Source organism: Cynara cardunculus (assembly GCF_001531365.2).
Source record: "Cynara cardunculus var. scolymus isolate 2C chromosome LG 9, CcrdV1, whole genome shotgun sequence".
Classification (NCBI taxonomy): Eukaryota; Viridiplantae; Streptophyta; class Magnoliopsida; order Asterales; family Asteraceae; genus Cynara; species Cynara cardunculus.
In genome coordinates, this window is record NC_037536.1 from 9380451 (window position 1) to 9397340 (window position 16890).

The 16890-nt window shown below is 32.0% G+C and overlaps 1 protein-coding gene across 1 annotated transcript; it reads left to right on the forward strand.

Annotated features, from left to right (window-relative positions):
- Nucleotides 1-393: 393 nt before the first annotated feature.
- Nucleotides 394-2612, forward strand: LOC112518482 (zinc finger protein WIP2). Its single transcript, XM_025126188.1, has 2 exons — nucleotides 394-1101; nucleotides 2075-2612. The coding sequence occupies exons 1-2, from the start codon at nucleotides 394-396 to the stop codon at nucleotides 2510-2512; spliced, it is 1146 nt and encodes a 381-aa protein (XP_024981956.1). The 3' UTR covers nucleotides 2513-2612.
- The last annotated feature ends 14278 nt before the right edge of the window (nucleotides 2613-16890 follow it).

Sequence of the window (16890 nt, forward strand, 5' to 3'; positions counted from 1 at the left end):
TCTATATATTTGTTGTCGACTACAGTTGGATACTTTTTTCTTTAGAATCCTTTCTCTAATGGCTCTTTCAAGAAAGTAATTTAGGGCACTACAATCGCCTAAATTCAGGGTATTTCTAATGCCAATACAGTATATATTGACCAAGGAGATGAAATGGAGTCTTGGATAGGGCATATACCCACACACTCGCCCGCACGTAGCACTACGTACCTTTACATGCCTTCTCTTTTATATAATGGAAAAAAAGGTTAACAACACAAAACAAGTGTCTAGATTACTCCTTATCACCGTCAGCATCCATTCTCTCTCTCTCTCTCTCTCTCTCTCTCTTTATAAAAGCTAAGGGTCATCAAGCTAACCATTCTCCCCCCTTCCTTGTTCTTCATCACCACCATGACTGACCCTTCATACTCCTCAAATCTATACTCACAGTGGTTCAGGATTGATCAATTCTCCAATAGTTGTCCAACAAATCTTCCTCATCATGTTCAGACTAGTATTCACTATCAATACCCTCGAAGTTACTACTACAACAATTTTCAATCTTCTTCATATTCAAACACTAGAACTACAAACAGTTTCAACATCCATCCATCCAGTTCGGTCATTAATCAACATCCAACCGCTCCTCCTTCGCCTCCTCTCAGAGAAGCCCTCCCTCTCTTGAGCTTGAGCCCATCAAGAAAACATGAAGATTATTATCATCATCAACAACAACCCTCTTGCAGTACTACTACTCATCAAGATATGGATGTGGAGGGCGATGATGTTGAGGAGGAAGATGATGAAACAGCTGTGACTGTCGCACTGCACATAGGGCTTCCAAACGCTAGTGCTGCTGATCTTGCATCTTTGATCTCAAATTCATCAAATTCTTCTTCTACTACTACTACTACTACTACTGAGATAATGGTTCCTAGTAACATCAATAATAAGAGTAAAGATGGAGATGGAGATGAAGGTTGTCTTGGGTATAGCCCTATCAGCAGACTCAACAAGGGTCAGTACTGGATACCAACACCCTCTCAGATTCTAATTGGCCCTACTCAGTTCTCCTGTCCTGTTTGCTTCAAGACCTTCAATAGATACAACAACATGCAGGTTGGGTACCTAATAGTTCATATCAAAACCCCCTTTTGTGTTCCCTTTTTTCTTAATTAATTGATTCAAGTGTCCTCATATTCTTATTGCTTCTTTATCGTTTTCTTTAATTCCATTTCTTGAGCAGTTGATTCAACTACATGGTTAGGCTTAACTTTCTTCTGACCTCGTTTTGTTTTTCACGTAACGGCAACTATCTGAATCTTTTTTTAAAGTACTTCCAGTTCGTACCAGCATCCATTAAGATCAAAACGATCAGAGATCAATCGATAAAGCTTGATCATTGTGATTGTAAAAGACTGCCCACATGGGCATGTTAACTTGTTTCTTTTTGCCTGGAATGGAGTCTTAAAATACCCTTGATCTCTTTTTTTATTTTCATTTGTTTGTGAGTTCAAAATGTCAAGGGCAAAAGACTGGTATTGGAGTGTATGATCTTTGCTTCAAATAATTTATTAATCTGCATGGATTGCGGATTTTGGGATCTGAATCTGATTGAACCAAACTGAGGCTTAGGAACAGTTGTACCCTACAAATTCATTTGATTTAACTACACAGGCAATGTTTCCTGCTTTTTAGTATACCTGGAAATCTGTGCTCTTTGAATAGTGCGCAAGTGAACATTTTTACATTGTTTTAACCTTACCTTCCAAGATTTTCATCTCTCTCTCTCTCCTCTCTCTCTCTCTTCTTTGCATCTTTTCTAGATGATATTACGACAAAGCTTTCATCAATTAACCAAGATGACAACCGTTTGAATACCAAAATAAGAAGAATTTTCAAGTGTTTAGTGTGTTAACCTCTGTATATGTGTGTTGCAGTAGTCACTAGTGTGAAGAGAAGCTTGAAGCATGTATATTTCTAATAGAGAGGAACTGGGATCTATGATCCATATATATTAGTTTTAGTAACTGTGCGTGTTCTCAATTAATGAATCATGTTTGTTTAATTAGATATATACTGCAAATTGTAGATGCATATGTGGGGGCATGGATCTCAGTACAGGAAAGGTCCAGAATCTCTAAGGGGCACTCAACCAACTGGCATGCTAAAGCTACCATGCTATTGTTGTGCACCAGGATGTCGCAACAATATCGATCACCCACGGTCAAGGCCACTCAAAGATTTTAGAACCCTCCAAACACATTACAAGAGAAAACATGGTATCAAGCCTTTCATGTGTCGAAAATGTGGGAAGGCGTTCGCAGTTAGGGGCGATTGGAGAACACATGAGAAGAACTGTGGGAAGCTTTGGTACTGCATTTGTGGTTCAGATTTTAAGCACAAAAGATCACTCAAAGACCACATTAAAGCCTTTGGGCATGGACATGCAGCTTACGGCATCAACGGATTTGAGGAAGACGACGAGCCTGCATCTGAGATCGAGCAAGATGATGATGGTAATTCATGATCTTAGGTAAGGCGCAATCCAGCTGTTAATCCTCTTATTTTCCTAGGAAAAATTGTAGGATCCCTTGTAATTAATTCTTAATATTCAATCAAAACTATGCTTAAATACCTTGGGAAATCCATTTTGATGCAACCTCATCCATTTTCACTGATTTTTTCCTTTCGGGGTTATGATTTATTCGATTGAATGACTTCTACAACGATTATACGGTTAAATTGCAAATAGATCAATAGTAAACTTTTCCGAGGTCAGTTTCTAATGGTTCATTTTCGCAACAGAATTAAAATCGAGTATATATGATCGGTTAGAATTGCTCATTATTACAGCTTATGCACATTCGAACCAGTGACCTCTGAAAAGGCTCAAAATTTATCGTCAGTTGAGCTCACTACACAGGTTCAAGCGGTTATCGTTCTTTAGGAACGGAACGGAGAAATCACATCCCATCTAGGGTATAACTTTTTCCCTTTGCTCTTTAAGTGGATACTTCAAATAAATCTTTTAAGCTATTATGAATAAGTTCTAACTAATTCAGCAAACTGAACTGAAAAATCGGCCTTAGTTACTATACCTAGAAAACAGAAGCAAGAAAATCTGTGGGCAAAGACAATATGGAAACATAGCCCCAGAAAGTATGGAAAAGCTGGGGAGAGCTCAGAAATGGTGTCTGGTATTTATAAATCTGAATGGATTACATTCATCATGATATTGATAGATGTTTAATATCACTATTTACTTTATAGGGTTAATTAAATTGTGTTTTTATTTGATGGAGAATTAGGGTTTTATGATTTTCGGTTTTTCCTTTTAATTATCTATCTAAATTAGAGGTGTACAAAGACCGAAAAACCCGTTCAATCTAACCCAACTTAACACTATCTTATATCTGATCAAGTTGTCAAATATTTAACTGTAAGTATATTTTAGGTTGAAATTCAGTTATGATTATTTGAACATAATACAATCCGATGAACACTATATATACCCTTATATTATTTGGATTTAACATGATCGTTAAATCCGTTATTAATATGTACATTAGATCGTTAGACCTATAAACCATCATCTCTTCGTACATATAGTATTTTCTTATTGCTTATAGCTCTTGTATTTGTTTTCGTATATATGTTCAATAAATGTGATCATTTTTATGCAAATCTAGAAAATAAGTTGAACGTGATTAAATTTGGGAGTATGGATATAAGCGAGTAACAAACTTATAAGAATATTTTGATTTATTAAAATTTTAACCCGACTAACTCAATCTATTTCACAGAGTTTGGATTGGTTTAATCTGGTTGAGATTTTTCAAACCGCAAATATTATGTTTGGTTTGTTCAAATACCTCCAACCAATCAAGCCTAACCCATGTTCATCGATCCCTAATCTCAATATAACGATAGATTAGATTATCAGAAACTAAAGTTTTGTGATGAAATTTGTCTGTAAGAGGATGATAAATTAGCATCAAATTGGTGAAAAAGCTACGAATTTATGATAAAAGTGATAAAAAATTAAGCCTAAAATAAAGTACTTTTGACGTCTCGGTTATTGTACAATTACTAAAATAAAGCGTTTTAATAGACTGTTTTATAGAACTTAAGGAGTAAAAAATAAAGCGTCTTATATAAAGGCATTATAAGACGCTTTTGAACGTCTTAACAAGTTTTTTAGGACATTTTTGATATTAACAATTTTATAGGACATTTTTTAGTAAGTGTTCTATAAACTTATCTTTTTATAGGATACTTGTTTTTGTATGACATCTTTTTCAAATAGTGTCTTACGAAATTTCTAATACAACGCTTTGTATTAAAATTGTCCTAAAAACTTGTTAAAACGCTTAAAAACGTCTTATAAACTTATTATAATGTCTTTAGATTAGAACACTTTATCTTTTGGTCCAATAAATTAACTCTTATAAAATGATCTATAAAAAACGCTTAATTTTTTTTGGCTCCTATAAACTCGACTTTCTTGTATTGAGCATAATTTAAAAAAAATATAAATACAATTTAAAACATTTGTTGGTCTTTTACGTAGCTTTATTCGGAGGTTTTAGTTGTTTTCGTTAGAACATCTTTAATCCAACACTAAAAACACAAAGATGAAAGTGTTTTCCTCTTCAAACTAATAATAAACCCCTAAAAGTAATGGAGGTTCAAAATGTTGGTTATATATTTGTAGGTCAATAAAGTAAGCCTCTAAAAATATATATTAATATTTTATTCAACTTTTTTAATTATTTGTATAGATTAAGAGTATAATTAGGGCTGTAAACGAATCGAACGAACACGAACGGAGGCTTGTTCATGTTCGTTCGTTTAACTTAACCGAACAAATGAACGAACACGAACGGTAAACGAACGAAAATCTTTGTGTTCGTGTTCGTTCGTTTAGAAATAAGGTATGTTCGTGTTCGTTTATGTTTGTTCGTTAACATGCTAAACGAACGTAAACGAACGAACATAAACGAACGGGCTAAACGAACATAAACGAACAGGTTAAATAAACATAAATAAATATTATTTGAATTCAAAGTAAATAAATAAAAGATTATATATTAAATTTAATATATAAACGAACGAATATAAACGAACGTAAACGAACGGTAAATGAACGAACGTTCATGAACATAAATGAACGAACGAGACTCTTGTTCATATTCGTTCGTTTAACTAAATGAACAAAAAAAATTGTTCATGTTCGTTCATTTATTAAATAAACGAACATAAACGAACTTCCCGCCGAATGGTTCACGAACAGCTCGCTGAACGTTCGGTTCGTTTACAGCCCTAAGTATAATACATTAATAAAATAGTATAATGATAAATACATATATTATTTTATTATTAAAAATGTGTTTAGTATTTTTTTAGTGTGTGGTTAAAATTAGATTTTTTTTAGTGTTCAAATGACCCACCATTTTTTATGTTTTTTTAGTGATTGGGTTGGAGATACTCAAACAAACCAACTCTTAGATCATCTTGTGGTATATATATATATATATATATAGATAGATATATAGATATATATATATAGAGAGAGAGAAGGGGTGGGGGTTCAAGGGAACAACCAAAGAACTCGACTTTCAGTTACTCGTATGTACATGTACATATCATATAGATAAAAAGATATCAAAATATGTTTCTCACTTTTTCATTTTTTTTATTTCTCCTTATTCTCACCCTATATATGTGTGTGTGTGTTTTTCTTGTTTAGTTGGATAAAATGTATGCTATGGAATGGAATATCAAGTCTACTGAATATTTGTAGCCTTAATTAAGAAAGTCAAAATCATTTTCCAAATACAAAAGTAATTTACTTTTAATTACTTTTGTCAATAATATTTTATGAAATTCATTGCTTTATAGCATTATTAATAATTTGTTTATAAAACCAAGTAGTTCACAATTACTCAAAAAAAATTGTAAAATAACTAGTCAATGTCATTTAATTTCATATTCCACATGCAAAAAAAAACAGTCTTTATACTTAAAAAATAAAATTAAAATATATTCAATTTTGTATTTTAATAAAGTCCCATCTTGAAATAAGATCAAAACACACCAAATTATAAATGATTTATTTTTATCTTTGTGTTACATAAAAAGTTGGTCCAAATTTACTGTTTTTAGAAAGAAAAAAGTCATTTTCATAAGAATGCATGAGCCCAAGCACACACATGCGCATACATACATATATATATATATATATGATAAACTAAACAGTATAAATTAAACTTATCAGTACTAACTTAAAGAGAGTTGAAGTCAATTTATGTATGGCAATATACAGTTGGATATATATATATATATATATATATATATATGTATATGGTGTATGAAGTACTGATATGCTAGCTAAGAATACAAGGGGCATGTGAATACACATGTCAAAGTCAAAGCTATAGCTACAGGATCAATGTGCTCAAAGTTCAATTTTCTTTGGCTTCTCAATGAACCATCAAAAAGAATTGATCATTTGGTCTCTCCATTAAAGTTTATACTAATTAATGATTTGGTTTTTCTGTTCTACATATAAGGATTAACCATTTAACACTCTGAAATCACTTATTTTAAATGTCACTGATCTGGTTTAATTTATGGAACCCCCCCTCCACACATATATATATATGAAATATACATATGCATTTGCAACCATTAATGATGAGTACAATGAGAATTATTTTGTAAAAAACAGATGCATCTACCTCTTTTACTATGCATATATATACACAAGGAACATTCAATGAAGAAGACAGACATTATATATTTTGATCCTACAGATAAGGTAAGACACAGTACAAATGTATGACAACTTCTAATTCTTCACATGAGCAGATGCATGTTTGGAGGGTTTTGACTGTGACTGTGACAGTGCTTACATGCTGAATAGTATCCAATTGTGTTTGTTTATGTTTTTCAGTCAAACATTTGAACACCACCATCAATTCCTTTTAAATCCCAATACCCTTTTCTTTTATTTCTTTCACCAATCCCAGTACTACTTCCTCGTTACCTTTCTTCCATTAATTTCTTTAACCCATTTTTACACTTTTTTCATAAAAAGATCACATTTTTTGCAAATAAAATGACATTTTTCAATGTTGTGACCTTACAGGTTCGTGTAGCAAATGAACCCATTTTGAGGTGTATGCTTTACTGAACAAATATGAATCCACTTCAATTGTTACAGTCCTTGATTTCAAAAACTACTAGAGGTAGTGTTCGTTTCGGTTTTCTTCTAAGTCATTAAGTTCGTCGTCCATGTATATATTAATTGTTCCTGTCAAGTGCTGTTATGCATATGCCATGTACAACTGGACAAGATTGTCATTCTACTGTTTCCCTAAATCAAAATCTTGACCCTAAAATCTATTTCATTTCACTCTAACCGTAGACCTCCTCTCTTGGCTCCCACTTGCACCCCGTCCTCTAGGTTCAGTCCTTACACGATTGTGGGGTTAAGGTTGAAGACAGTCGATGAAGGGTCAAGAGCACTAAAGGAGTTCGGGTGTGCTTCAGCCTTCATGCCTCAATTATTTCACTTAACCGTAATTCTTTCTTCAACCACGTACACCGGTACTAGAACAATTCAAGGTAGGCTCAAGATGAGAGGCATGGGATTGATTTATCAACCTTCAATACATATAGATTACATGAATTCACATGTAGGTTTTACTGTCATCATATAATTAAGTTAATCTTGATTCTCATTACATTCGTCAACGACCTATGCTACATGGGAAGTTGTTTGTGTTAGAAATAGTGAGAATAGAGGTTAAAAAAAACCATGCATGGTGTTTGTGTTTGCCACCATCACACCACCCACTATGCTACCAGGGAAGTTGTTTGGCAGTGTCAAGAAACATTGAAATGTTACATCATCTTCAATAGTTTTATTTTATTTATTTTTTATTTTTTAAATTAGGGATTTTAAGCAATCTTTTGTTTCAGACTCTCTCCAAAATAGAGAGAGTAAGAGGGAGGATATAAAAATCTCCGAATTTGAAGAAATTTCCAAAAATTATTACTATGAGAGTGAAACATTTCTTTATTATATTTCACCAATAAGAAATCTTTAAATTAACGACGAGGGTGGTGCCTAATTGGTTTGAGCTTGGCTCCAAAGGTTAAAAGTACCAGGAGGTCCCAGGTTCAAATCCAATGAGGAGTAAAAATCTCATTGTGGCCACGGAGGTTCGATTACGGTGACTCCGGGCTATCTGCAAAGCAGGTGGTTGCCCTGGTATTAGTCGGTTCGCATAGCGGGTTGGATATCCAGGTTAATAAAAAAAATGTTGAAATTAAAAGTTTAAGTGAAAGAAATAATATTTTATTGAATGTATGAAATATTTTAATAATATAATCAATGTTGTAATCTTCAAAATAGAGAAGCTGATGGAGTTGAATACAATATTTTTTTAGAGATTTTGAATCTTGATTCTACATTTTAGATAAATTTTAGAAAATGTGTTGAAGATGCTCTTTAAATGGCGAACTTGCTTCCAATGTAGCACACATGATTTTTTTTACCGATAAATTAATGATTTACAGAGTTAGTAATTAATTCAGACGGAATCCAACACCAAAAACGTTATCTCAGGTGTTCTTTTAATAATACATGAAATGTAAGAACAAAAACAACAAATACTCATACCGCACAAATACAAGGACGAGATATATATAATTTACTCTATCTGTTATATTTGTTTTGCACTTTGTTGTAATACAATTATTAATTAATGTCATTAAGTTTGAACAAGAAGTTGCGAATATGAGTGTAAATTCTGAATAATCATGAACTCATCTACATTCAAATCAAACTATAGAAAATGTTAAATTTATATTTAAAAATTGATAAAAATCTTGATTTTGAATAATGAGAATTTCAAAATATTTAAATAATTGACAGTTGAAATACTCATGACTCATGATGAGGCCACAATCAATGCTCAAAAGCCATAAAAATAGTTGAAATTGGGTTTGGTTAAATGTGTATTTATGTATTGTTAAATATATTTTTATATATTGATTTTCTGCTCATAGATATTAATATTAAAATCCATTTTTTATATTTATAAGACATGATATTGGATTTGATTTTGACGTTAAAAGGGTGCATAAAAAAATCTCTAGAAAAATAGAAAAAATGTTTTTGAAATAAACTTCTTGAGGTTAAAGCTCTAGAAAGAAAATACTTAATACTTAATTATATATCATTAAAATACTTAAAGCTATCACATTTAACAGATTTAATTATATCATAAATATAATTAATAGATCTATTGGTGGAAACGATAAAAAAAATTAATTCACTTCGTAATATTTTTTAAGAATTCTCGAAATTTGACAATCCTTTTAAGTTTCTCTCCCGTAACTTATTTGTCTTAAAGAATTTGTGGAACCAAAAGTAGATTAAAATCTCCAAAACTCTTTAAAGAATTTGTTAAAAATGTTCTTATCCTCGACACCTTATTAAAGTATATATGTGTAACTTGTGAGGCTCAGGTTATGATCTTATTATCTTTGTAAACTCTGTTTTAATAAATGATTTGATGATATATATATATATATATATATATATATAAAGAGAGAGAGAGAGATAGAGTGGTCGAGGTTTAAATGACAATGTTATTATTTTACGACAATGTAAGGGCATCTTAAATAAGTAACTATCACATTTGATTTTGTACAAGGATGAAGTAGTGTGTGGGAAATTTGGGAGACCTAGCTTGCGGGCAAGGTTGTTTGTATTCGTTATATATATCACCAATTTATATATTTATATATATATATATATATATATATATGGATGACTTAATTTGCAAACCAAGTCATTTGTACAAACTGTACAAATCATCTTCATCCATCGATTTCATAGATTAATGGTCATGATTAAAGGAAACTATTTATGTCAATAACAAAAATCACTTAATACTTTTATTTAATGAAAAATGCGTTAAAGGGTAATATGGACCAAAAATATCAAGGCTTACTCACAGGAGGTCAGATGAAATCCTAATATTCGTGGGAGAATTTAAAATATCAATCAATATTAATGAGAGATTTCAGTTACCAGAAAATGAAAAACAACACATAAAAACAATCAATATTCATGGAAGATTTTGGTAATAGGTTCCTTTTATAAATCACAGAAGGTTGAAGCGAGAGAATCATGGTGAAACAATCCTTTTTGAAATTCAAGAACACATCAGAGAATCATGGAGAAACAATCTGATTCATGAATGTTTCGTTACCTGTTTCATCACTAAACATTGATTCATGGTCTATTTCATCCCATGTTTCATCATTGAATATTGATTCATGACCTGTTTTATGAGTTGTATTATGATATGTTTCATCACTGGATATTGATCCATAACACTAGATTGTTTCATAAAGTGTTTCATGACTGTTTCATAACTTAGGGTGCGTTTGGTATGCAGACTACATGGGACGGGACGAGACAAAAAAAAATAGTTCCATGTTTGGCATGCCATGGACAAAGAATACATGGGACAAGATAGGACTATTTTTAAATTTCATGGGACAAAACTTGGTGGTTTTTGTTCCACCAAAAAAGGTGGAACAACATGTGACTAAATATGATTTGACTATATTACCCTTGTTTCAAATTGGAAAACCTAATTAGCACAGCTCCTTCACCTCGTCTCTTCCATCATCGTCTGCCTCTTCACATCGTCTCTTCGTCATCGTCTCTTCCACAGCCTCTTCACATCGCCTCCTCCACATCGCCTCTTCCACATCAGCTTCTTCCACCGGCTTCTTCCATCGGCCTCCATCGCCTCCTCTGCAATCGGTATGATTTCTTGATTTCTCCCTCTCGTTTTTTTGCTGCGCACGATTTTGCTTTGTTTTTGTTTATCACCTCCTTTGCAATCGTTTCTTTGTTTATCGCCTCCTTTACAAACTGGGATGATGTTATTTTGATGTTTTTGTTATAATGAAATGTCATAAGATAAATTTGGTTCTAATGCAACTCAATTTGGTTAGATGAAACATAAGCATAAGCTTCTTGTCTTCATTTCTTGGTACAACATTCTTGTCATAAGTTGCTATTGGTTCTAATGCAACTCAATTTTTAACTAATAGATATGTCTGGAATGATCATATAAGCATAAGCATGCCCTACTGGTAAACCCTACAGAATTTAGGGGTAATATGGTCATTTTAACAGTTTTGTCTTGTTCTGTCCTAGTCGTACCAAACATGAGACAGACAATTAGTCCAGTCCCGTCCCGTCCCGTCCAGTCCAGTCTGCGTACCAAACACTACCTTATTTCACTAATGCCACTTGACACCAGAATTTTCAATTGAGTCTGTCATGGATGAACATTGTAAAAGAAACTAACCAGATGATCGATATGGAAGAACTATTTATAAACGAAAATAAAATATATATAATTTGATTAAAAAAACAATTACCTATGTTAATATTATCTACAACCTATACCTATAAATAAAAAGAATATTAAATAAGGATAATTACCATATAAATTAAATGCAAAAAATAAAGGAGTTGTTAATTGTTATTTAACCGTCAACATCAAAATGATGAAATAACTCTTTAAGATTAAAAAAATGGAATTTTGTGACTGGTTGATTTAGGTTTGCATGGATGTGGGCAGTTTGTTTCCATAGGGGGTTTGCTTTTTTCACTATGAAATAAGTTGCAATTTTGATCCCTATGGTTTTTCATTTTTAGTGAAAACTGAAAAAAGAGGCAAGATGACCCATATACCCTCATGTTCAAAGTATACAAAGGGATTTAATGAAACGAAATCTGACATAATTACTCTTAGGGACCCAAATCAAACGTTTTTGCATACCATGAGGGTTTTCTTGCAATAAAAATTTTGTAGGGAGCAAAACCAATTAAGAAAACCAACAAACCACAGAGACCACAATTGCAATTTACTCTAAACTCTATTAATCTTAGGGGCCGTTTACTGAATACTTACCCGGGTAAACATTTACCAAGTCACATTACCTTACCGGATGAATATGGTAAGGACTAAGAATCTTACCCGGTAAGAGTGAGACAAGGACCATGAGTCTTACCCGGTAAGTGAGGGCGACGACTCTTACCATGGTAAGTGCTTACCGGGTGAATTGTTGCATACAAGGTCGTTTTGATGGACTAAAATCATACCCGATAAGTAAATAATAGTGTTAAATTTTACTGGTAAATACTTATCCGGTAAGTGTTCGGTAAACGGCCCCTTAATTTTACTTGATTTGCTTCATGTTTAAAGTAAGTAAACTGACTATGCTTTTAGAATAATTTAGTAATTGCTTTGAACATTTTCTTGTTCATTTGAAAACCTTAAACAAGTTTATTAATTAATTAATGTTGTAAACTTTATGTTTTTTGTGATTTAAGGAGACAAAACATGCCACACACACAAGAGAATAATGAATAATGAATAATGTATGGGTGTTGATTATATTATCCTAAAACTTGTATTCATGTTCCTACACAAAGGAAACCACCATGTCCCCCTTGGCTCCAAGAACTAGGCTGGTTTTTTGCTTTCATGTTTCGTTTCAACCCAATTAATTTATCCCCCCAAGACATGCATCTATATCAGTATTTATGCTCCAATTTCAATAGGGTACATGCATTTTCACTTTATATATACATACATATACATATAGAGAGAGAGTTGAGTTCACATGAGACCCGTAAGACCAATTTATATTCATTGATCAACTTTATAAGTTAATAATTTAATGGTCTAAAGTTGCATGGTGACAATTTTGTGATTATTGAGAAGTCTCGTGGCAATTTTCTGATTATGAATGTTCAGATTGTAGATCTAATCTAAGGGTTGAGAATTTGTTTTATGGATCTCACGAAAAACCATTGGTCTCACATGATCGCAAGTCTCTCTTTCTTTCTCTCTCTCTCTCTCTCTCTCTCTCTCTCTCTTTATATATATATATATATATAGATAGATAGATAGAGAGAGAGAGAGAGAGGTTGAATTCCGGTAAGAAAGAGGTTATGATGAGAAGTGTAAGAAGATATCTCTATATTTGAATCAATTCTAATTGAATGTCAACACTATTGAGGTGTACCAAAATATATATGATTAATTCCCTTCTAAAACATAATTCATTAGTGGGCATGAGATTAAAATGATCAAAAGTTCAGATCTTTTCTTACGTTTCTCATCATAACTTACTTTTTTACACGATCATTGCCTATGTATGTGTGTATATATATATATATATATATAAGCCTTCTTTTGTAACTTTCTAATTTGTGAGATATGTGAAATCAAATTTGGACTACAAACAAATAAAATGACTTGTAATATAAATTAAGAATGTTTTCTCTATTCTATTTTCTTTTTCATCTCTTCATCACATACACATATACACAGATAATTGAATATACAAACAATGAACACATTGTGAACACCTTTTTAGAAATACGATTATAGTTTGTGAACGTATTGTGAATACACTAAAATCACGTGTATGATTAAAGAACGATCATTCAAGAGGCGTGGACGCACACTTGGTGTGGCCACCTTGAAGATTGGACCGTTCTTCGATAACAAGTAATTTTTACTATAAAATCACATGCTATATAAACATTTTTTTTTCGTATTATCTTAAATTAAATCATATTCTTACTTGAAACTTTTTTCTCTATTTTTTTATTAACTTGGATATCCAACCCGTTATGCGAGCTGACTAATCTCATGGCGACCACCTGCTTTGCAGATAATCCGGAGTCACCGCATTTGAATCTTCGTGGCCACAAAAGGATCTTATTCCTCATTGGATTTAAACCTGAGACCTACTATTACTTTTGATCTTTGAAGTCAAGCTCAAACCAATCACGCACCACCCTTGTGGTTAAACTTTTTTTTTTCTTTATTTGCAATCAATTGATAATGCAAACCCTTATTTCTAGGTCATGATAATTAATGATGGAGTGGTCCATTGTTAATTTACGAATTGGTCAAACAAAGATTTAGTACCCTTTTTCTGCTGAGCAAAGTGATCAAAAGGTGAGTAGTCATAGTATAATCAATATGGAATGTTATTTAAAAGCGTACTTTAAAGAGTACAATTGCAGGACATACCTTTTATTTGTTTATTTATGTATTTATTGTTGTTATTAATTACTAATTAAAAATGTCTGGGAGTACACAATTCAGTTCCAATCTAATCTTTTCGGAGGCTCTGTTACATCCAAATTTTTTATTACATTGCATAGATGAGATAACAAAAAATATATGTTAAGAACAAAAATGGACTAAACCTAAAACGATTAACAATCTGAAACTAAACTCAAACCATTAAAGATTTGAACGTAAAACCAAACAATTAAATGGTTTGAACTTAAATAATTTCGGCTATCACTACAACAAAATTGGGTTTATATGACACTCCCAAGTTGTAAGCGTCCTAATAGACCTCTTTATAGGACTTAGTTTATAGGACCAAATATGCAAAAGTGTCCTATAAAGTTGCTAATGCGACACTTTGTATTAAAAATGTCCTTAAAAACTTGTTAAGATGTCCAAAAGCGTCGTATAAACTTATTACAACACCTTTAAATAGAACGTTTTATATTTTATTCCTATAAATTAAGTCGTATAAAGCGGTCTATTGGGACACTTAGAGATTGAGGGTGTCCTATAAACCCAATCTTGTTGTAGTGTATAGTTTTACATAGGTCGATAAAAAGACCTAAACACATGTATATTAATTTGGACCCTAAATTTTTCGAGACCCTATTCAAAATCTCACATTTAACATTATAAGGGGGGCCTAGTATACACATATTATGTATTTATTGTTGAAGCTAAAAACTAATTTTCTTTCTTTTTTTAATGATTAAAATGCAATGTGTAATTAATTCCAGGGGATCGTCACATTCATAAAGCGTACATACAAATTACAATGCTCACGAGTGTAATTGAACAGCTGCTGGAGCATGAAATAAATTCGAGTAAGTAGAATTTGGGACCTAAAATCATACTTCAATGGAGTAGATATGCGACAACTTTACAACAGGACCCCATTCTCAAAAGGAAAAGTGGACAAAAGCAAATTAAATCTTGACTCATAATTCATCTTTCAAAAGAGAAAATTTATATTTATATATATATATATATATATATATATATTTAAATATACGAAAAGGAAGATGAAAATAACAACAAAATTCTTCTTTACCACTATATATATATATATATATATATATATATATATATATATATATATGGCTAACAGGTGTTAAAAGTGTATGTATTTGTGTCATCTTCTTTTCCTCCATGATTATCATTATCTTAATTGCTTTGATCCATTTTATTCTACTAAAGTTGCCTCACTTTGATGTTGGAGATTCTTCAAGTTGATAGCACTTGGTTTATATTGTGAGAATATAAATATGAAACTTCATAATGAAGAATGGAGGATACAAGAGGGATATATATATATATATATATATGTATGTATGCATATGTATATAAAAGAGAGAGAGAGAGTAAAAGGGGTTTTGCATTAGGAAAAGGAATTATTCGATGTTCATGTGTGAATAAATATGGTGAAATGGGTTTATGTACAAAACCCTAAAAAGAACCATGTCTCATGTACTCCCCTGCTAATTCAAGATTTCTAAACCTTTACTGGTTCTCCTTTTTGGTAGTCAAGTTTAAGTTGTTTTCACCACTGCACTTTCCTCAACTTGCTCAAGGATTATATAACTCAGCTCGTTGGAGTAATCGATCTTTCATAAGAGTTGAAATCATTTGAGAACAAGGTTTCTGGTGAGAACGGTAACAATTATTTCAAAATTTTCGAATGATCGAGTTGATTATTAATTTAGATATGACAGATCAAACAAGACTTGGATGTACAACCATTCATCTACCTTTTTGTCAACTTCATCCACGTTTATCTTCATCGTTAGTTGTCTTCACGTTTACAAACTTTTCACATACGTTCAATTGCCAAATTTCGGTCATGGTTATAAACTAGATAGATGAATGCATGAGGATGAAAGTATATGAAGGTCCGTGTTCTCACTCTTCTCACAAAAAAATGTTCATGCCTGATCTCCAGACACATTATATTACAAGACAAGAAAATTAAAAACAACATGTTAAACGTTATGTAAAGCTTAAATCTATATAAAACTAATTAATAATTAACCGTTAAACGTTATTCAAACATAATTTTCAAAATTTATATTTTAAAATTGAAAAAAATTGGATTTGTTTTCCATGTGTGTGCATGGGGTTGGATACTTGCGAGATCAACCACTTTTCGTAAGAGCCATTTTCAATGTTTGGTGTATGCTTTTAAAGTGTTCTTCTTGTGAATATTTCTTCTATTTTTCATATAAAGGATTTTTTTGGTTTTATTTTAATTACAATATTTTTTAAGGTACAGTCATTTGTTGTGAAAGTTCGATATTTTTTATTAATGAAATTTGACGAGATAAATAAACTCATCCAGAGCCTTACAATGTGTCGTACAAGTCTTATAAAAATTAATTGTTTCGTCTCATATGTATATGGTATCAAATTTTATTTTTATTTTTTATTAACCTGAATATCCAACCCGTTATGCGAGCCGACTAATTCCAGGGCAACCACCTGCTTTGCAGGTAGCCCGAAGTCACCACATTTGAACCTCCTTGGCCACAAAAAGTATTTTTATTCCTCATTGTATTTGAACATAAGACCTCCAGACACTTTTGACTTTTGGAGCCCAATATGGTACCAATTTATGTATATGTGTGTATGTATCTAGGTGTATATATATATGCATACACACTCACATATGTGCTTATGTTTTGAACTAAAAATAAAAAACCTAAGTTGT